The 23,255-nt window shown below is 37.7% G+C and overlaps 1 protein-coding gene across 7 annotated transcripts in view; it reads right to left on the bottom strand.

Annotated features, from left to right (window-relative positions):
- Window positions 1-23,255, bottom strand: part of Atp11c (ATPase phospholipid transporting 11C) — a 261,713-nt gene that overhangs the window by 65,635 nt on the left and 172,823 nt on the right. For all 7 annotated transcript variants that reach the window (XM_029558010.1, XM_029558009.1, XM_029558011.1 and 4 more), the window contains 8 exons: window positions 17,732-17,893; window positions 16,924-17,075; window positions 16,157-16,228; window positions 14,064-14,137; window positions 12,530-12,633; window positions 11,515-11,696; window positions 8,146-8,409; window positions 1,467-1,641 (listed from right to left, as the gene is read on the bottom strand). In XM_029558010.1, coding sequence (XP_029413870.1) covers window positions 1,467-1,641; window positions 8,146-8,409; window positions 11,515-11,696; window positions 12,530-12,633; window positions 14,064-14,137; window positions 16,157-16,228; window positions 16,924-17,075; window positions 17,732-17,893 — 1,185 coding nt within the window. The remainder of the gene's footprint in view (window positions 1-1,466; window positions 1,642-8,145; window positions 8,410-11,514; window positions 11,697-12,529; window positions 12,634-14,063; window positions 14,138-16,156; window positions 16,229-16,923; window positions 17,076-17,731; window positions 17,894-23,255) is intronic.

Genomic DNA, 23,255 nt, shown 5'->3' with positions numbered 1-23,255 from the left:
AAGGAAATATCTTAGAAAAAGTAACTAGAGTAAGAGAAATAAAACATACTGAGGACTGTACCACAAGGCATCCTATATTGTGGGTAGAAAAATAAACATGAGACCAGGAATTTATATATCTGCCTAGACAGTGAAATAGTCAGAAGCCAGATGAACGATTTGAATGCAGACACTAAATCTTGAGGTGATGGAGGGAAGGGGCAAAGGGAGGGAAAACACACAAACCGTAAGAAGCACGGTGAAGTAGATCCACTTAGGCTGAGGGATATGGAAATTGTAGCATATGCAAGGTGGCCCCTGAGGTGCGTTTCCTTAGTATTTCCTTATGGTAGGCCAGGGGAATTCAGAGAGAAGTTCAGATGATGATATGAAACAAAATGGGGGAATCCAAGATGACACATTCAGTCACCTGCCCTTCATTCTCAGGGACTATCAAGCTACTGAAAGTGTCTGAACGACTGTGTGGTAGGTGTAATATTTTCATAAGATTAATTTGGGAGTGTGGGGAGAGGGGGGTGGGAATCAAAGCAAAGAGAACAGTGAGGAGAATAAATCAAAGAGTCTATGTGAAAAGCATCAAGGGAATGTACTAAAGCTGGAAGCAAAAGGTTTCAAAAGGTGGCATGAAAATAAAGAGCTGTAACAAAAAGGTAGAATCAACAGGATACACTGTTATGAGACTTAGCAAAAGAAAAATGGTTGCAGCAACAGGAGTAGCATAGGACAAGGGAAGACATAAACTGGTATGAAGAAAACTATAAGATCTGTCTTAGACAATAGAATTTAATAATCCTGATAGGAGGGAATCCATATGGAGATGCCTAGCAATTAGAAATAGGAGACTTAACATCAAGAAAAAGTAAGGCTCAGAGATATATCAATGGTAGGCACAGAAACAGAAAGGCTAATCCAGAGAGAGTCCATAAAGTAAAAGTAGGTAAAAAACTTGGCCATAGGGGGAAAAAGCTATTAAGCACGTAGGAAACACAGGATAAAACATACAAGTTTCCAAAGAGAGGGGAAATGTTAGCACTGTGGACAATCACAGAAATGAAGGAACGTGTTAGGAGAATGTAACTGACAATGTCAGATGTAATAGAGAAATGAGGAAAAGAATGAAGACAGCACAAGGGACTAGGCCAGGTTTGCCTATACAGCAAGACAGTAGATTAAAGAGAAAAACAAAACAAACAAACAAAAACAGGACACATGAGGCTGATGACACCATGAGGAGAAAGGAGCAGTAGACGGCAGTATACAGGGGCAGCAGGCACTGTACTTATTAGAGAAGTCTGGAAGATAAAAATCTGATCAGCAAGCTTGAGGGCACAACAAGATACAGCATAAGTTTAAATAAAATTGGAAGAGACTTCTCCTGAGTTTGTTCACAAAGAGGAAAAGTTCAGGGGAAGAAGAAATTAGATGCACACAGAGGACCCAGAATGGAAACTATCATTCACAGTTACCTGGGCTTTCTGTAATGGAGCCATCCGGCAGCAGAGTACTGCAGTACATTTCATACAGATTTGTAGGAAAATGCTTTTATAGTTGTTTGAACTAGAGTCCTGACTAGAATTTAGTATGAGTGACAATGTAGAGCCATCGATGATTAATCCATATTCCTGATGCTCTGTCCAAGCTCTGAAAAAGACAAAAAATGTTTGGATCTATTAAACAGTTGGAATTAAGATTCTGTTTTTTATTTTTATTTTGCTTTGTTCTGAGATAAGATCTCACACAGCTCAGGCTGGCCTCCAACTCTCTATGTAGCTAAGGATGGCCTTGAAATCCTGATCTTCCTGTTTCTACCTCTCAAGCGCTGAGGTTATGAGTACCCATCACAACACCCTGCTTAACCTCCATTTTTTTTTTCAATCACAGAGGGGAGTGTCCCAGATAAGACAAACCACCAATCTAATTTCTTGACCTGTTTTTTCTGAAGGGATTTTTTTGTCTCTAATAATAGCACAACAGTCACTTTTAATTAGAAAAAAAGCTGTTAAGTAAAGATAAGACACAAGATAAAAGAGAATGAAAGACATGGGTTGCCAAAAAGGGAAAAATGAGAGCACTGTGACCATCACAGACATCAAGAAGGAGATAGGGGTTTTACATTTTTATTGTGTGTATGTGTGCGAGTATACACATGTGGAGGTCAGAGGACAACTTTCAGGAATTGGTTCTTTTCTTCCACTGTAAGTTCTGTGGGTTCAGATTGTAAGGCTTGTACAGGATGTGCTTTTACCAGCTGAGCTATCTCACTGGCTCAAGAAGGAGGGTTTTAAAGGATGTAATTGATAATGTCAACTTCAGTAGAGAAATGAAGAGAATAAAAAGAACACAAGGGATTGGGGCAAGTTTGCATATAAGCAAACTAGGAGAGTAGTAAGAGCAGAAAAGACAGGACACAAGGGGCTAAGAGTTCATGGGGAGCAAGGACTGCCCACACAGTTGACTATAAGTACTGAAAACTATAAAAATAAGGGTGATTGAGCAGTCTGACTATATATAGAAAGTTTAAAGTGAATTTTTGAACTACAAAATTAGCCATACTATTATGAAATGATGCTAAATTTGATATGAAGACAAATTATCAGCTCACCAGAAATTCCTTAAGGACACACACAAAAGACAAAATGACTTGGAGGCAAACAAAATTAGTACCTTTGCCTGAGTGACAAAAATTATCCACAGAACACAGTTTCTCAAATATAACAAAGCATCAAGAAGACACAGTGCTCATTAAAGAGTACCATATAATAACATGCACATTCACTCACTCATTAATATCATATTAGTATAGTGATTCTCAACTCTAACCTTCCAATCAGAATCATTTGAGTATCTTAAAAAATTGCCCATACCTGGCTCTACCCAAAGATCAATTAAATCAGAGAATATTGGATAAGGCTTAGTCACATACAGGTACATTTTAAAGGCAACTTATGTAGTTCTCACGTGTAATAAGGACTAACAAGCACTAGGTGTGAAAAAACAAATGTAATGATAGGTGGAGGTAGGAGGATCAGAAGTTCAAGGCCAGCCTTGGCCACATGAGACCCTATCTCAAAAAAAAAACAAAAAATCCAAGCTACTCTTACCAGAATACAGCAGATAGTTCCAAACCCATGGTCACACAGATGATCCTGGTTAAACTCAGTGGGTCTCCAAAAACAATAAAGACATAGACATGAATGTGGGAAGGAAACTGGAAGCAGGGATTCTAAAAATCTGAATTTATATTATACAACTATGAAATTGTTGGAGGAAAAAAAGCAGTAAAAGTTAAAAAAAAAACCTAACCTACCAAACAAGACAACAGTCTAACAAGGCACCAACTTAAAACGCACACACACACACACACACACACACACACACACACACGCGCGTGTGTGTGTGTGTGTGTGTGTGTGTGTGTGCGCCAGGTATGGTGGTCCATGCCTTTAATCCCAGCATTTGGGAGGCGGGCAAATCTCTACGAGACAGAAACCAGCCTGGTTGAAATCGTGAGTTCCAGGCAGGGTGGGGCAACGTAAGACCCTACCAAAAACCAAAACAACAACAACAACAAGAAGAAAAATATCTATCTATCTATCTATCTATCTATCTATCTATCTATCTATCTACCTACCTACCTATCTATCTATCTAATCTAATCTATCTATCCTATCTATCCTATCTCTCTCTCTATCTCTCTATCTCTCTCTATCTCTATCTCTCATCTATCTATATCCCTCCATATCACTATCTATCATCTATCTATCTATCTATCTATCTATCTATCTATCTATCTATCATCTATCTATCTATCTATCTATCTATCTATCTATCTATCTATCTATCTGAGGCAAAACTTCCAAAAGAGAAAATTCTATCGATTTTTTGTGCAATGAGGGGAAGCAACACATAATTCAATTTTTGCTCAGGCAATCTTGGGTATTCTTTGAGAATCACTTCATTGGAAGCATCAGATACAGTAAGATTTTGTAGTTATAGATTTAGTTGCTTACTTTAATGCTACTTAAATTTTAATGTGCAAGGGTTTACTGGGTATAAATATGCAGATTCTGATTTGGTAAGTCTGGGTGAGATTTTTATTTTTAATTTTTTAAATGTATGAGTACATTGCCTGCATGTGTACAAATGAACCCATGTTGTGCAATACGCATGGAAGTCAGAAGAGGGCGATGGACACCCCTGGAACTAGAGTTATGGACAGTTGTTAGCCAGCATATGGCTGCTATGAATCAAACCCAGGTTTTTAACCACAGCTGTAAGTAAGCTGTATGGAGGAATATAAATAATAATGACGATGATTACTGTTTGGGCTTGGATATATAGCTCCATAGTAGAGTGTTTCCCTAGCAGATATAAGGCCCTGAGTCCAATGCCTATCATTGTAAAATTAAAAAGAATTACTGACTAAACTTTGCTTGGAGAACAGAAAAGTCTCCATGAGATAGCAGAAGTGCACATGAGGGAACATACACAACCAAACAAGATAATAAATGGTAAACACTCAGTTACTGGGACAATAAATTCAAACAGGAGATAATAATTAATTCTGTATGATGTGAGATATCTAAAGTCACATTAAAGGCAGAGAAAAAAGGGGAAGAAAGAAAAATGCATGTTGGGTACACCAGGAAAGCAAGTTAATGCCACTTGACTGCTTTGTTATAACCTGAGTATCTGTGGATAATGGAGAATTCAAAGGTTTCAAGGGAAAGGTGATATACACAATGCTTTGTTTAAAAGACCACTTATGTGGGAGAGGGACTTAAGGGTTTGAATGCATATGTTACTAGATCTGTAATCTGAAAAACTAGTGGTAATTGGAGCATGGCTAAAGCTTGATGGTTAATGAGAACAGGAAGGAGGAAAAAGAGCAGAAACTGACAAAGATGATTCTGGATTTGAAGCCTGTTCACCAGGGGAAAGACTATGCCTGACTCTAAACATATAATCAAGAACAGAAATGGTAATGCATTAAGTTTTCCATAGTACCTAGCTTACAGAAACATGTTACACAGCTACTGAGTGGAACTATTGGCTGAACTGTTTCCTTTCAACATGTATCTATTAAACTGCTATCTTCATTTTGTTGATACTAGGAGAGGGGTTCTTTGAGAGTTGATTAGGTTTAGATACGGTTATGACAGCAGGCTCTTTATGATGGGATTTGTGATTGATATGAAAATTCTGGAGCCCAACCACAAATGTGATCTTATTAGGAGGCAGGGTCTTTGGAAGGTAATTAATTAACTGTAAGAGACTTTATGAGGGTAAGGCTCAAATGTTGGGATTACTGCTTTCATTTGGAGATAAGACATCAAAATACTGTCATGGTTTGACAAAGGGAGGTGGCAGCAAGTCAGGAAGAATATTCACCAGTTTGCAATTATTCTGACACTGATCAGACTTTCAGCCTCCAAAACTATGAGAACTATACCTATTATTTAGGTCACTCAGTCTATGATATTGTTATGGCAGCCCAAGCCAACTAAGAAATGGTCAAGTAACACATGTTGCAATTTGGAATGACTGCCGTATGTTCTATTTGATGGAAGAAAGGAAGCATTTCTCATGGCCAATTAATATGAATATGTTTATTCTCACTGCTAACCAAGATGAACAACAGCTCTTTAGAAGTGGCCAAATGTGCTCTGGAATTGTATAGACTTGTTCAATCACTTACTAGCTTTAAGATTTTGAGGAAGTTACTTTATCTTGGTGAGTCTCAGTTTCTCAGTCTATAAAGGGAATTAAGATTGCTTAATTGCCAGGCGTGGTGGCGCACCCCTTTAATCCCAGCATTTGGGAGGCTGAAGCAGAATGGATCTCTGTGAGTTCAAGGCCAGCCTGGTCTACATAGTGAGTTCCAGGACAGCTGGGGCTACAGGGAGACCCTGTCTCAAATAGACCTAAAAAAAAAAAGATTGCTTAATTCAGATGTTAATGAAGGTCAAATAAAAATTATCATACTGAATACTCATCAGTATTCCTAGAATATGAAGTGTGCTTAAGACACAGAAAACAGTATTTCTCAGGGGAGGTCTCTGCAATTACTGCAGGTAGCTCTAGTACTATTCCAGAAAAAGAATTCAACTTAATGTCAGAGTAAATTCAAGCAATTAATTTGGACAACAGAAGAAAGAAGAATACCTATCTCTGGCAGTGAATTATTGTGGATCAGAAGCTTTTCTTGAGACTTGTAGGTCCCATAAAGCTTTCCTACATAGTAGAAGGCAGAGTTAAAGTGGCCGTGTTAATGGTTTGGTTCCATTTGGAGTACCGGAACACAAGAATTCACAAGGGAAATGGGACCTAAGAATTCACAGAAAGTGTTACAGAGATTGATTTTTTTTTGTCTAGACTTTAAACATTTAAAAACTGAGCTATTTAAAATATTTCTTAAAAAAATAAAAACAACTATCATTATGATCCAGAAATCCCACTACTGACTATATACACAAGGGAAATGAAGTTAGTATGTCAGAGACATCTGCACTCCCATGTTCAATGCAGCATCATTCACAATAGCTCAGAATCAGAAACCTAAGTATCTATCAACTAATGAATGGATTAAGAAAATATGGTACATATATACCATGAAATCCTATTCAGCTACAAAAATGAAATCCTGTTATTTACAACTACATAGATGAATATGGAGATCATTATGTTATGTGTAATGTAACAAGTCCAAGCACAAAAAGGCAAGTAGTACATGACCTTATTCATATGTGGAATTTCAAAATATTGATCTCATGGAAGTTCCAAATAGAAAAGTGGTTATCAAAGGCTGGTAGAGTATGCGGGCAAAGATTAAAGGGCACTAAGGAGGATGTAAAGAGGATGAAGAAATTTCGGTATGCTACAGCACAGTAGGATGACTACAGATAATGGTAATTTCCAAAAAAATTTAAATGCTACAAGAAAGGATTTTGGAAGTTTTTACTATAAATAAAAATGTATCTGGAGATAAATGAGTTTAGCTATGACTTAAACATCATACAATGTATACATGTATCCTAGTTTGCTTTCTTGTTGCTGGGATAAAACAACATGAGCAAAGCAACTTGGCTTACAGGTGACAGACCATCATCAAGGAAAGCCAGGGCAGGAACCCAAGGCAAGAATCTGGAGGTAGAACGAAGCAGAAACTATAGGGTAATGGTGATCACTTGCTTACTTCTCCTGGCTTGCTCAGCTACCTTTCTTATACAGCCCAGGAACCCCCTGTCCAGGGATGGCACTGCCACAGTGAGCTGGGCCATCCTATATCAATTAGCAATTAAGAAAATGCCCCACAGACATGCCCACAGGCCAATCTCATGAAGGAAATTCCTCAACTGAGGTTCCCATGTCTCAGGTACGTTAAGGTGACAACCAAGATTGGCCATCACAGCATGTATCAAAAATCACATTAAGCCAGGTGTGGTTTGCACACATTTAATCCCAGAACTCAGGAGGCAGAGGCAGGCGGATCTCTATGAGATTGGGGCTAGCCTGGTCTACATAGTGAGTTCCAGGCCAGCAAGAGGTCAGGAGAGAGCCTGTCTCAAAAAGACCAAAAAAAAATCACATTACCCCATTAATATGTACAATTTTATGATTTTGCATACTTTTGAATTATAAATTCATTTTAAAAAGTTGACAGTTGGGGATAACTCAGTGTGTGAGGACCTAGGTTCAATTTCCAGCACTGCCCCCCCAATTGAGTTTTTGTGATAGATACTGAGAAATTTAGGTTTTTAAAAATATTTTATTTATTACTATTTTTTAAATTTTATGTGTATGAGTGCTATGCCTGCATGTAGGTAAGTGCACCCGTGTCGTGCAATGTGCAATGCCTGCAGAGGACATAAGAGGCTGTCAGATCCCCTGGAACTGGAGTTATGGACAGTTGTGAGCGGCCATGTGGGTGCTGAGAAATTTAGTTTTTAAAACATTAACAGAGGTGGAAAGTGCCAAGTAATCTCAAATGGGTTAATAATCAAGTCCTCAGGGAAGGTTTTAACTTAAAAGGTTAAAACATCAACAGAGAATGGTAAATTACCCAAAATAGAGTCTTCTGCATAAGTAGCAGTTATTTACATTTGTATCAATGTATAAGTGTAAGAAATAGACACATTTTCTTACTTTTTAAGGCTTCTAGTGCTTCTAGGCAATTCATGCATCAACTTCTTACGATATTCTATTAACAATTCATGTAATCTATCTTCTTTCCTTTCACTGTCTTCAATGGTTTTTGTGGTTAGTTCCAAGAGCTCAGTATTGGTTTGGAAAAGGCGGCAGGCATAACATGTAGATCTGGCTGTCTCCATTTTGTCCCCAGTAAGCACCCAGACTTTCAAGCCAGCTGCATGAAGAGCTTCAATGGTTTCAGCAGCCTGATCTTGCAGCCTGTGAATACAAAGAAACTTTATTAACTTCTAAAAGTTCTGACAGAAGAAAGATTGTTAAAGAGATCATTTTTACAACTCATCAGCAATTCTAGAATCCTATACATAATATATAATAAAAAATAAATTTGAATGAAGGTATCCTGTATGGATGGATAATGCTGTTCCAAGAAGCCTTAGGCTATTTTTATTTTAAAAATATTTTATTATTTCATTTTATGTGTAGGAGTGTATTGTCTGCATATATGTATGTGTACCTCTGTCATGCAATGCTCATGAAGGTCAGAAGAAGGTGATGGATCCCCTGGAAGTAGAGTTATGGACAGTTGTTAGCTGCCATGTGGGTGCTGGGAATCAAATCTGGAAAGTTTGCAAGAGCAGTCAAGTCAGTGTTCTTAACTGCTAAGCCATGTCTCCAGCCCTTAGAAGCCATAGGTTATTATCCCAGGACAAGGTGTGGGACACCTCCCTTGAGCTGTTGGTTAGGGAGGCCCCAGAGATCCTAAAACAACAATGCAAGCTATTGCCATTGCTCTTGTTGCCCACCATAACTAGATAGTAAGACTATTGCTTCAGACTTCACACACATTGGTCACGGGACAACAGAGAAATCAAGACTGGTACTGAGCTGGCTTCCTTTTTGCTTGCTAGCTTTCACAGTCCTGGAAGGTGCTATGCAGGCTACTGAGATAGAAAAAGTCATCAACAGTCTCACCCAGCTGTAAACCCATCTGTGAACCAATCTGCCAGGCAAGATGTGTCCACTGATGCAACAGTGGCATGACTGTTATGGGAATAATCAACTGTGATTTTTTTTTTGAGACAGTATCTCACTATACAGCCCTGGCTGGCCTAGAACTCACTATGTAGACCAGATTGGCCTGGAATTCACAATGATCTGCAAACCTGTGCCAGCCAAGTTTTAGGATTAAAAACATGTACACCACCACACCTCTCCTCCAATTGCCTTTTCAATTTTAATTTTATGTGTATGAGTGTTTTGCTTGCATGTAAGTGTACCATGTGTGTGTTGGTTCCTGTAGAGGTGAGGAGAGGTCGTAAGATCCCCTGAAACTGAAGTTAAGGATGGATGTTAGCTACCATGTGGGTATACTAGGAAATGATCCCAGTCCTCTGGAAGAGCAGTAAGTGCTCTTAACCACTGAGCAATCTCTCCAGCCCATCCAACTGCTTTAAAAAATTTCTATTTGATGGGGCTGGAGAGATGGCTCAGCGTTTAAGAACACTGACTGTTTTTGCAGAAGCCTGGGGTTTGAATCCCAGCACCCACATGGCAGCTAACAACTGTCCATAACTCCAGTTCCAAGGGATCTGACATCCTCTTCTGTCCTCCGTGGGCATTGCATGATATGAGTGCACTTACCTACATGCAGGCATAACATTCATACACATAAAATAAAAATAGCAAATGAAATATTTTTTAAAATTGTATTTATTTGACGCCCATTCCATGGGAGAGAAGTCATGCCTGGTACTGTAAACCTAGTAAAAAAAAGTCAATGTTTAGAAAGGTCACAGGCTCTAAGGGGTAACCCATCAGGTTGTAAATTAAGTCAAACTGTCTTTTAAACATATTTGGACCCATGGATTAGTGCTGGCCAGAGAAGCTTCTCTCTGCAGTAAGTGATGGATAATACAGAGACTGATCAAAGTGCTGAGAATAAGTGACTGTTAACTGATCAGACCTAAATGGGAAATCTGTATTATCCTTCCAAGGTTCAGGGAAAATGGTGGGAGAGACTGTGGAAAGAATGTAAAGTACCATTAGAAGAGGAGGCATGGCCACTGCACTCATGAATTCACAGTAGCTGTGGCTACCTGAACAAGACCTGCACAGGATGGGGCCCTTCAGCATTCCCTTATGGGTGGGGAAGGGACTCATGAGGCCTGTCCCCTCCCAAGGAATTATTGGTAGTTAATAGTGGCTGAGTGAAGACAGCCATTTTCTTCAGTGGCATAGCCACCTTTAAGTTGCCTGTAATCAGATAAATAACCTCTCTACTCATAATCATACACACAGATCCTAGTTAAACTCACTGGGTCACAAAAAAACAGAAAGCCAGACATGAAAATATGCATGGGGGACTTGTTGCGAAGAAGTTGTTCAGCAGAAGTGGGAGGATGAGAAAGGCAATAGGGGTGAAAAGGACCAAAATACATTATATACATGTATGAAATTGCAAAAGAATAACAAAAATAAAAATTACAATAAAATGAAAAATAAAAATTTTAGTATCTTCAAACAGTTGAATATATGTAACTTTTTCCCTCATGCTTCCTAACTTTTAGAAAACATATTTAGAATCTAAAACTTATTATTTGAAGCAGATCACTGACAGTCCTACAATCACATCAGCCAGTATATTTAAAGCATCTTTTTATTTATTTATTTTAATATTTTATTTATTACTTTTATTTTATAGGTATGAGTGTATTGCCTGCATGCATATAAGTGCACCCCAGTCATGCAATGCCTGCGGAAGTCAGAAGAGGGGGCTGAATTCTCTGGAATTGGAGTTATGGATGGTTGTTATTCACCATGTGGGTGCTGGGAATTGAACCTGGGTCCTCTGCAAGAGCACACAGTCCTCTTAACAACTGAGCCAACTCTCTAGACCCTAAAGCATCTCTTTTAAAACTATGTGAAAACTATTCTGGCTAGCTGAAGCAGGTTAGGTTAAATTCTTGTTCTCTTTACTCTACCTTGAATTTCCTTTCTGCTCATTTGCTGTGAAAATCTTACCCATTCTTCCAAGTACCAGCTCAAATGATGGTTCTACCACTCTGCCCTATATAGTGCAAGACTATTTCATATATTCTGCAATAAACAATTAGATGGCTCAGTAAATTTTCTTAAGACCTTACTGATAATGAGTTGATCCTTCTAAGGTACATGTATTTAAAAAACATCTGCAGAGTTCAAAATCCGCTATATTTTCCATAGTTGGTAAAATAAATTAATCTTTATGTTCATCTAGAGGACAAACCTAAATGAGAAATTTCAAAACATGTGAATATATTACTAATCTGGAACATATACTACCAAAAATGACTGGTCATTACAATAACAAGAATATGTAGTTACTTGTCTTCTACAGCAGTGGCTCCAATTAAATTCATGTTTGTCTCAATATCATCAAAAATTGTTTCCAGTTTTTCTTCTCTGTCTTGTAAGGCCATTTTTGCCTCAACCAGTTGTGCATTAATTCTTTCAAAATCATCTGGAGTGATTTCTTTGAAGGCTACACAGAGTGTCCGGTAACCATCCTAGAAACAAAGAAGAAGGTCTATAGTGATCTCTATAATAGCCAAAAGAATGTCATACTCTTTAAAGCTTTATTTTTATTTTTAATTTAAATCTTTGTGCATGTGAGTCCAGGTGTATATGAAGAGTGGAGGACAGAAACCTCTGATTCCCGAGAGTTAATGGTGGTTATAAGCCATCTGGCACTGTGTGCTGAGAACGGGTCTCAGATCCTCTGCAAGAGCAATACACACTCTTAAACACTGAGCCATTTCTCCAGTCCCCACCATACTTTTTAAATGGTTTTGCTTTGCCCATATATTAAAAAAGAGAGATTCTGATAAATTTAATTTTTAAAAATGAACAAATTGTAACTAAAAAGGTAACATTCAATCAGGTTCAAAATAACTAATAATTTTTTATAGAAGATCCTTGAAACCAGGCATAGTGGTACACGCCTTTAATTCCAGCACTTAGGAGGCAGAGGTAGGCAAATTTCTGTGAGTTTGAGGCCACTGAGGGTTACATACTTAAGACCCTGTCTCAAAAAATATATATTCTCTTAACAACTTTTAAGTATATACAATACATTGTCATTAACCAAAACAAACAAACAAACAAACAAACAAACCAAAAAGATCCTTGAAAATTCTTTAAGACTGCTAATTCTGACCACAATACTGGTCTTAGGATAATAGTTTATGCTAAAATAACGAAGGTAATAATACAATAAAATCTCTAAGTACAAGAAGTAGACCATAAAAAAGCTAAAATTAAACATTCATTTAAATTCTATAAAGACAGGCATTTCTAGCATTTCTCCATTTACTTATTGAAGGGAGGGATATAGGCTCACCATTGCATTATGTTCCACATGAGCTTTAATTAACTCAATTTCATGGTTTTGTACCCTGGGAAAAACTGCTGAATCTGCTCCTTTACAGAAAAGTAGTATATCTCCTAAAACAAAGAACCAAAATTCTCAACTCAGAATTTGAAGATTGGCATTAGGATTTTCCTAAGAGGTAATTGTTAACATCTCTCCAACCGCTATTGTATATTCTGAATCTGCCTTGCAATGCTCATCCTAATGGAATGAAATGTCTGGAGCTTTAGTCTGCCAGAAGAATATTCACCACCTCTCTGGAACATTAAAGACACAATAAATAAGCCAGATGCTACTATGTGGATCTATGCTATAGTTCTTCCCAGTGAATCATGGAAGACGAGGTTTGTGTCAAGGGGCTACAACTGAATCTCTCTTTGAAAATGTAGTCAATCATGGCCTAGAGTCCAGAACCAAACTCAAGTTCCAACAACCTGAACTCATTTTTAATAAACTACAAGTTGGATTTTAAAACACTGGCTTGATGGGTTGTACTAGGAACTTGAAAATAGCTTTGTAGAATACTGGTACATGTACAGCTTTGGATCATTTCAGGAAGAGTTGAGCACCAAAAGACACTTTATAAGACAAAGAACTGAGTTTAACAAATTAAAAAGTGCAGCTCTGGGGTCAATGACTTTTGCAAATCATTTCTCCAGACATTTCACCATATGCAGAACATGTATACATATATATGGAGAAAGAGAAATGTATAAGTATATATAAATACATAGAGATGTGCACACATAAAAATAAAAGCAGTAACTATTTAAATGTAGAATGTTTGTTTCGTTTCTACTCACACATCCGAAGTGCATTTAAAATTCATAAATAAATTTCATGGTCATATACTAAAATAAATCTCATAACTTTACAATCATGCCAGATAGTATGAATACAGTGAACTACGTTTCTCCAAGGATTTGTCTGCATCATTTCATTAACTAATTTGTGACAGATTTAATACTACCCTAAATTAAGGATATTTTGAAAATAAACCTCGGGTCAAAGAAACACATGTGCACACATATGCATACATCTGAGAGCTTGTGAGTAAAGTAGGAGCACTTCCCCATGTGTTTTTCAAAATCTGAGCAGAAGGCAAGCCTCCATGGTGCCTCCTAAAGATACCGAGGAGCCAAGAGATTATAGTACTGGTTTACTGGCAAAGGGCAAGATTTATTGTGAGTCCTCGGTTCTGGAATGAAGCCAGAATGCCCTTTCCCAGAAGCCTAGCTTAGTCATCTCTACTTTGCTTGCTTCTAAGGAGTGCAAGCAGTAGGGGAACAAAGGAAGTCAGGGAAGGGTAGATAAATGGCAGCTCTACACTGCATGCTTCTGCAGTTGGTAATTCCAAACCATTCAGTGACATGGAGCTGCTGTTACAGTAAAATTTGTAAGACTTGTTAATTCTACGCTGCTATTTATGTTTCTTTCCTGAAACAGTTGATAAACATATAAGCCTTACAAAGAGAAAAATCAGTCAAGTTTTTAAGATGCATACCTCCTTCAGTCTTCACAATTACACTCATACGTCGGCGGACAGAATCAAAATTTAAGGTATGGAGAAGTTCATACCTTCAGGAGAGGAGAAATGAAAAAGTGAAACACCTTAACCATACAGGAAAAAAAATAACCCACAACAGAAACATCTTGAATATATAGCTTCCTCTTTGCATATGGATAACCAGTCTTATGTACAACTGGTACTTTCACGTTTGAATTTCTTTTGTATATAGACCTGCTAATATAAAATAGCAGTACTGGGTAAAGTTATTTTTTAAATTTTTAAAAATTTGTATTTTATGTGTATGAGTGTATTGACTGCATGTATACGAGTGCACCTGTGTCATGCAATGCCGCGGGGGTCAGAAGAGGGTTTCAGATTCCCCTGGAACTGGAGTTAAGGATGGTTTGTAGCCGCCATGTGGGTGCTGGGAATCGAACCTGGGTCCTCTGCAAGAGCAGTCAGTGCTCTTAACCGCTGAGCCATCTCTCCAGCCCCCAGGTAAAGTTATTTTTATCTTCCCATTTCATCACTTAAGGAGACTGACTACAAATAAAAAAACCTGGCCCACCAAGGCACATGTGGAGGAGTCTATTGGGACCATTATTTTTAGAGTGTCAACTATGGGTCAGACACTCTGCTATGTGTTGGGAAACTTAGATGAATCTGCCTGAAACCTTTCTCACAAAGAAATCACCATATGAGATAACTATGTTCCAAATCCATTTAATACCAAAATCAAAGCATTTACAAGGGAGAGATCACTCACTGCACAGAAAAAAAAGCCACCTGAAGGAAGGTTTTCTGGAAGAGGTTGTGCCAGAGCTCGATCCTTAAAAGAATGGCATCATAAAGAAAGGGTGGTGTGTGTGAGGGGAGAGTTATAGGGAAAAGCATGTATGGCAGTACATGGGCTATAAGAAACTAAGTTTCTAATATCTGGAAAACTCAGAATAGGGGAGTGTCAAGAGATGACATAAGAAAAGCAAGCAAGGGCTAGAAACTAGAACATTGGGGTTGTTTCAGAAATGTGGCATTTTATCCTAAAACATTAAGAAGTCAGAGAAGGGTTTAAGGAATAGAATGACCTTATGAGATGGCTTAGATTTGTGTATGTATGGCTGAACTACTAATCAGATTAAGTGGTACAGAAGTTCAAATAAGAGGTATTTGTGAGTAAATATTTTCTTGAAAACCAACAAAAAGAACCTTATATAAATATATTTTAACACAAAATTTTACTATGTATCTTGTTTTTGGTAGAAAGAAGTGAATGGATCATTGGTTTTCATTGGGGGAGGGGCTCTGTTAGACATCTACGTGTAGCATTTCATGTAGTATTTGGCAGGACTACAATCTGGAATGACCATTACTTTGGGTCCTCAGAAGTCTGAACAAAGAACCTTCCTCTAGGTTCTTGAGCATCCTTTCTCAAGGGGTAACATTACTACATGTATTATACTTTATTTACTTATATTATGGATACATTTTTTGAGATGGATCTCAGCAGGTCCTTCAGTTCAGATTGGAAATCAGATAAGATAACTGCATTTCAGGTTCAGATGAAGGAATTCAAATTAATTACAAAGTCTTATTAAAATCTGTGTCAAGGTGGAATTGTTCCTCATGGTCTTTATGGTACAACAGGAAGTGTCAACATGCAAGTGTGGGCTTTCCATGAGGCTTATAGCTAAATATCTACGTGCAAGATAAGGGTCTGGTGAACACCAAAGTTACTAGGATTGACTTAGTTTACAATCGCAAATTGCTTGGGCTACAGACAGAAGGTTTCATGCACGTTCCTGATTTTTCTTATAGCATGTGTTAGAAAACTGAAATGGCATCTAAAGTCTCATTCTGCTTATTAGACCACATGTAAACCAAATTAGAACTTCTACTGCAAATCCTCATTTCTGCCATTCTATGAAAAACAGCTTTTCCCACTTCAACTACATTTATATACAACTCTGAAATAGGAGAATATAGTCCTGTATAGGTGAGTAAGTTTCCCTTCCTTTCTGAATCTACTTAATGCTCATGGGTTCGTGGCTTGGGTTAAATGCTGACAAACATCAAATAGATCTACTTACTCTTCTATTTCTTTTCTTTGGTTCTCTACTCTTATACGTCCATTCCAATTTCCCAAAAACGTGAATCCGAATCTATCAAAAACAACAAAGATTTTCATGTTATTGCCAAGAAAAACTTTCCCTTTGCACTGGGACTATCTGTTCTCATTACTTCTTTTCTTCTTTAATACGATCTCAATCTACGACTCTATTTCTGTTTTCAGGATGAGTTGATAACAAAGAGCAAACCAATGACTGGACATAATTATTGTAATCAAAGGAGAGAGAATTTCTAATTCCAATTTTACAGCAAGGACAATTACCTGTGACCTTTTAGCCACTTACTCATCTTGACTCTCATGGATAAACTGAACTGTCACTTATCAAATAACATCAAAATTGCTGGTAGAACTTCAGAAACATGTATTGTACAGAAAGTGGCCACTGTTAGGTGATTTGCAAAATATAATGTGGTAATTTGGACTTGTGGCTGGGATGCACAAATGAGGCAAGTAATACTAAATACATCACTATTTTCTTTTTGGACTCAACAGTAAAGGTACACGATTGGTACATGAAGCAAATGAATGAAAAAAAAATTTTTTTTTTTTTTGAGACAGGGTCTCCCTGTAGCTCTAGCTGGCCTGGAACTGTTATAGACTCACAGAGATCTGCCAGCCTCTGCGTCCCCAGTGCTGGGATTCAAGGCACGTGTCACTGCAACAGGCTCAAAATAACTCTTAAACTTCCTGCACTTTCACTTTCTCAGAAGTATAAGAAGTGCTTACTTTTTAGCTCCTTTCACCAAAGCTATTTCATCTGGTGAGGAGGAGATATAGGTTAATTCAGCTGATTCTGTAGTCCCATCAACAGCATCATTTGTTTTTATTTCTACAGTGTGACATAAACACAAGGCACGTAGAAAGAGCTCTTCTCGGTTCTGTGGAATGGAACAGAAAAATGACTATTATTTTTGTTTGTATCAATAGGTAACCACTGAACAAAGAAAATATATTACAGTGAGATAATGCTATCATCTCTAAAAACTAAGTAATGGAAATTAAATTCCTAATAGTCAAATGAATACCTAGCAACCAGCAGATTACTGGTTCCTATTTAGCATTCCTAGAGGCTATATTAACTCATTCTGGTTATTTAGTGCCATCTATACCTACACAGCGTTCTTCTTTGCCGGCCTATGTGGTAATTAGGTATCTAAGTCAAAATCTAGGAATTGGTCAGGTGTAAAGAAACTTGATTCATTTAATGCCTGTATATTAGAACTTCAATGATTTGAAGAGACAACATTCTTGGAAGAGCTGATATTTGAAAAAATTATGACTCCATACACAGGTAAGTGAAAGTTTGATTCAAATGCCATTTCCCGTAATTCCCTCTATTGTAAGATCTAGTTGTTTACAAATTCTAATGGTATTAATAAAAGGAAGAAAGGAGAAACCAAAAGAACAAACAAATGATTATTTAAAGGTCTGTATTGTGCACCCACTGAAAAATTCTGTATTTCTACTTTGTAGAGTGTAACACATGCCTACACTGATTAATTTTTCATAGAAAATATTAACAGGAAAGTGTCACCTTATCTGCTTTATCAAAACATGGTAAAGGTCCATCAGTCTGAGATAATCCATCAACTTCCTGAGTTGTGTCTTTGTATCTGTGCCCATCTATGCAGCATTCAATGAATTCCATGGTATTTTCAGTGAGTGTTCCAGTCTTATCTGTGAATACATAATCCACCTAAAAACAAGGACATAAACATGTGTATGTTTATGTTTACTGTGATTATTTGTTATTCAGCTATAAGGCAGTCCTTTTTCCATATCCATAGAAAAACCATACATTCTAACATTTAGCAAATGTCAGGAAATTACAGATGCAATAAGTAAATTAGAAATTCATGAGTATTCTTTTTTTTTTTTTGGTCTTTTTGAGACAGGGTCTCTCTGTAACCCCAGCTGTCCTGGAACTCACTATGTAGACCAGGCTGGCCTTGAACTCACAGAGATCTGCCTGCCCTGCCTCCCCCAGTGCTGGGATTAAAGGTGTGCTTCACCACGCCCAGCTCATAAGTATTTTTTAAAACACTGTAATAATTATAACAGGCTTATTCAAACGTAGAAGATCAATAGGACAAAAAATTTTGACTTTATTAAACTAAGAATCTTCCTTTTAATCCTTTAATGCATTTTTAAATATATATAGATTTTTAAAAAATTATGTGTATGAGTATATTGCCTGCATGTAGATAGGTGCAAATGCATTGGGCAATGACTACAAAGGTCACGAGAGGGCATCAGATCCCCTGGAACTGGAGTTTCTGACAGTTGTTAGCCACCATGTGGGTGCTGGGAATCGAACCCAGGTCCTCTGCAAGAGCAGCCAGTGCTCTTAATTGCTGAGCTATCTCTCCAGTCCCGATCCTTTAATGTTTTGATGAGGCACACTAAAGAGTCAATTTTCCAAGGAGATAACCAGAATATAAGGAGCACTAATTTTACACACACACACACACACACACACACACACACGCATGCACGCACGCGCGCACACACACACACACACGCACACACACACACACTTTATTGAATTGGCATGTACATAATCCAAAGGAAAAAATTAATAGGAACTTACATAGGATATAATAAAATAAAGCAAAAACTTATGAGACTATTCTACCCTTGAAAAGTACAATTAAAAATCTACTATATTTTGTAATTTTATTTATTGCATGTTTGTGTGCGGTGTGCGTATGGTGTCTCACTTGTATGCCACAACACACAGGTGGAGGTCAGAGGACAACTTGTGGAAGCTGGCTCTCTACTTCCACCATGTGGGACCCGGGGATCCAACTCAGGTCACCAGGCTTGGCAATAAGCACCTTTACTGACTCTGAGCCATCGTGCCAGCCTTAAAAGTACAGTTTTCAGTAAAAATACTGCAATTACATAAAATGCATTACAATGCATAATGAACAGAAGAATTATAGAACATATAAGAAAGAAGAAAAAGTTAATGGTTCTCTAATTAGGAGGTATAATGGGTGAATACTGTTTAAAAAATGACAAAAAATTTCTTTCTATTTACTATGCATACTTTTCAGGTATTCCTCAAAAAAGGTTTCCAAATTAAAAAAAAAATAGGCAGCTTATAGTAATAGGTAAAAGTATTTTTTCATAAATAATGGAAAAATAAGCTATGAAATAAATTTTGATTAAAATAAATCATTTTGAACATTTACATTTTATCTTAGTTTATATCTTTTCTATTTATAACATCTGGCTTTTAGAAACCCACAATTTCATCCTCTTTTTTAGTAATTTATGCTTAAATAGTCAAAATTATGGGCTGACAGGAACAAGCATAAGCACAAGATTAAGGTTTTTATTATGTAAGGGAGAAAGAGATGTTCAGCAGTGGTTGCTTTCTAATTATTTTTCAGCAATTTTCATGGTAGCAGCACTGGCACAAATATAGCATTCCAGTCTTCCTTTTTCCTGTTAGCCAGCCAAGTTCAAGTCTCTCTTTAAATTAATCCTAGTGGTATTACTTGTGTATCATTTAGGTTTTTCCAGTTAAAATGAAATTCTTTAGGACTTTCTATTCCTGATTAAAAATATTAACCTTCATTTTCCTGTGAAGGTTGTCCTAGGTTGTTTTACATTCTGCATTTGGCTTAGCATTAGCCCATTCTGAACCTCTATTTTCTGTGTGTATGTGTTAAAGGACAACCTCAGGTGCTATTCATTTTTTTGTTTGTTTGCTTAGATAAGGTTTCGTAGTGTCCTGAAACCCCCAAGGAGGCAAAGCTGTCCAGTTAGTGAGACCCAGGGATCTTTCTTCACATAAACAGTGTTTAGATTACAAGTGTACATCACCATGGCCACTTTTTCAGATTGGTCCTGAGAACCAAATTCATGTCCTCTTGCTTTTAAGCTAAACACTTTACCGAATGAGTTATCTCCCCAGCCCCTTTTCAGAATTTCTTTTTTCACTTTTTAAAATTGAGCCTTTTAAATTTCATACATTTCCCACTCAAATCCAGACCCCCTTCCCCCATCCATGTCTCCACCATCCCCGCACCGAACCCTATGCATGGCTAGTCAGCCCATCCAGTGGTCCTATGTAAGTCATACTCTCCCTCACCCAACAACAATCCAATCGGTTTTCAGAATTTCTTAAGCATTAGGGTCACAAAGGTGGTAACTTCAAGATAAAATCTACAACTCCTTTGCCTACAGAGAACAGTTTGGGCATTAAAGGCCTGCAAACATTGTATCTCGCAGGTATAGGTCAACAAACTGTATACTAGAAGAAGCATCATATATACTTAGAGGGATTGTGAGAACTGAAGAGTGCTATGATCTATTCTCCAGAGTTCCTGAATTCAGTAGGTCTGAAATAAACAGGGCAGGATAATTTTACAATTCTAAATTCCCAGGTGATATTGATCCTGTTGGTCCTAGTATCAGATTTACAGAACTACTGTCTCATTATATGCCATGTACTCAGGAAAAGGAGAGTGGACTGAGTGTGATTTATATTGAAAAAATATTTTCATATCTAAAGGACAAAGGGATAAAAGAGACACTGCTGCTTGGCCTCAAACAGCTTTTTCCTCTTCAATGATAGGTTTTAAAAAATATTATTTTTATGTGCATAAGTGTACTGCCTGCATGTAGGTAAGTGCACCCATGTCATGCTATGCCCATGGAGGACAGAAGAGGCCATCGGATCCCCTGGAACTGGAGTTACAGACAGTTGTTAGCTGCCATGTGCGTGCTGGGATTTGACCCCAGGTCTTCTACAAGAACAACCAGTGTTCTTAACTGATGAGCTATCTCTCTAGGCCCTACTTTAATGATAGGTTTAAGTGTGGTGAAAGGGATCCTCTATATCAGCAAATTCAGGTTCATCATTTTATGGATGGAAAGCCTACATTGGCTGTATATTGTGAAATATGTATTTGATCTGCTTCTCTATTTCCTGAAATAGCTCTGAACACAAGTAGAATCTCCAGAGTGGTAAGAATTTCCTTCTTATGATAGAGTGTGTGCTCACATAATGCTGGGACAAAAGAAGTGTCCCTACTTGGTATTCTTCTGGTGGATGTGTAGAAAGATGTGGATGTTGATATGACCAACACAGAATACAAGTATATACCTTTCTTTCTTCTTTCCCAGCTCAACTCAACTTTTTTTCCTTCCTTTTTAACCTGATGCAATGATCATAGATCAGAGTGAAACTACCAGTGATGGTTGGACCTGGTAGTACATCCCTCTGATCTCAGCTACTCAAAAGGCTGCGGGGGCGGGGATTGCAAGTTCAAGGCCTGCCTGGGATACAGAGGGAGCTTAAGGCCAGCATGGGTGTCTTAGTGAGATCCTTTCCCCAAGAAAATAAAAAAATAACAAAAATGCAGGGGTTGGAGATGACTCAACAGTTAAGAGTACTTGCTGTTTTTCTAGAGGACCCATGTTTGGTTCTCAGTACCCACATGTGGCTAACAACTACCCATAACACTAATTCCAGGGGATGTAACACCCTCTTCTGGCCTCCATGGCCAGTGCACGTATGGATGAACTTACATACATGCAAACTCTCATACACATGAAATAAAAAAAATAATTTTTAAGTTAAAAAATGTGCTAGGAATACAGTTTGTGGTAAGTTGCTTACACAGCATGTGAGAAGTCCTGGGTTCAATACTCAGTACTGAAAAAAACAAAACTCTCTCTCTCGCGCGCGCGCGCGCTCTCTCTTTCTTTCTCTCAGCAACCAACTTATCCATCCTGCAAGTGCTGGAAACACAGATGATTCCTAAGCAACAAATTGCAAGTTTTTCTTTTTCTCTATTGGGGATAGAATCCAGGGCTTCATGAATGCTAAGCAAGTACTCTACCAATGAAATACTCTCCCAGAGTCTATGTTTTTAAACCCTTTAAGAATTCCTAAGGGTTTGATGTGGGTGGATTGTGCCTTTACCACATTTAGTAGTGACTGTCCAAACAGCTGACTACTTATATGGATAACTTTACCCTATCTGAGTGACAGTGGACAGAGGGAAGTGTTCTTGCTAGTACTGCTGCCTATAGTCTACACAAACTCAGTGGTCAAACCTAGTGGCTCTTCCAAAGGTGAGGGTTGTGTACAAAGAGAAGAAGGAATCACAGTTTGGGGTAAAATAATGAATAAATGGATTATGCAATTAGGGAAATCCAATACCATTTAATACCTGGAAAGGGGCTAAAGAGAAAGAGTTAAGTGTCTCTGAAGCCCACCACTGTTACATTTAGAACTGGATAAGATTAGGATGGAAATCTGCACAACTCAGCAGTCTCACCCTGGGAGACATCTCAGAAATGAACAGAATGATTCAATAGGATCCTAGTTAATGTTCCAATATCATTTGAGATTGCATATCTTATTGATGTGATAGGATAGGTATTTGAAAATGGGGGATAAATGTGATGTTATGAAATATATATTAAGCTTCATCCCTGTTTCCAAAATACACCCTAAAATATCTAGTAATCTTTAGAGAGATATGTGTATATCTTTTGTATACAAATGAGATGACTGGTGGCATTCTATATCTTCTAGATAGGGGCAGGTCACTGGAGAAATCAAGGCTTAATTAGAAGGTTGGTACTACTTTTACCTCCACCTCATGACCCCTGAGGAAGGTAATAAGAGTTGAAGGTTAAGTTGATCAATAACAGCCAATTGTTTGACCAGGTATGTTTCATTACTTCCATTAAAAAAACTAGGATCAGAAAACTTACAGCCAGCTGATCATGGGGAGATTTTCTGAAGGATGGCACACCTGAGAGGGCATGAAACCTCTGCATATTTTCCCATATACCTGGCCCTAGGTGTGTCTTTCATTTGGCTAGTTACCTATATTTTTTGTCATAAACTTTTATAACAAAATGAGAAATAATTATTATTTTTTCCCTGAAATTTGTGAGCAACTCTATCAAATTAATGAAATTCAATCAGGAGACTGTGGGAACCGTGATTTTCAATTGGGTGATTAGAAGCACAAAGCACAACATGTACTTGTGACTGGCATTTGAAGTGAAGACTGTATTGTGGTACT

Source organism: Nannospalax galili, unplaced genomic scaffold (assembly GCF_000622305.1).
Source record: "Nannospalax galili isolate Female #2095 unplaced genomic scaffold, S.galili_v1.0 scaffold167, whole genome shotgun sequence".
Classification (NCBI taxonomy): domain Eukaryota; kingdom Metazoa; phylum Chordata; class Mammalia; order Rodentia; family Spalacidae; genus Nannospalax; species Nannospalax galili.
Note: the sequence above shows the minus strand (reverse complement) of the source record. Positions and strands in the feature narration are given on the sequence as shown.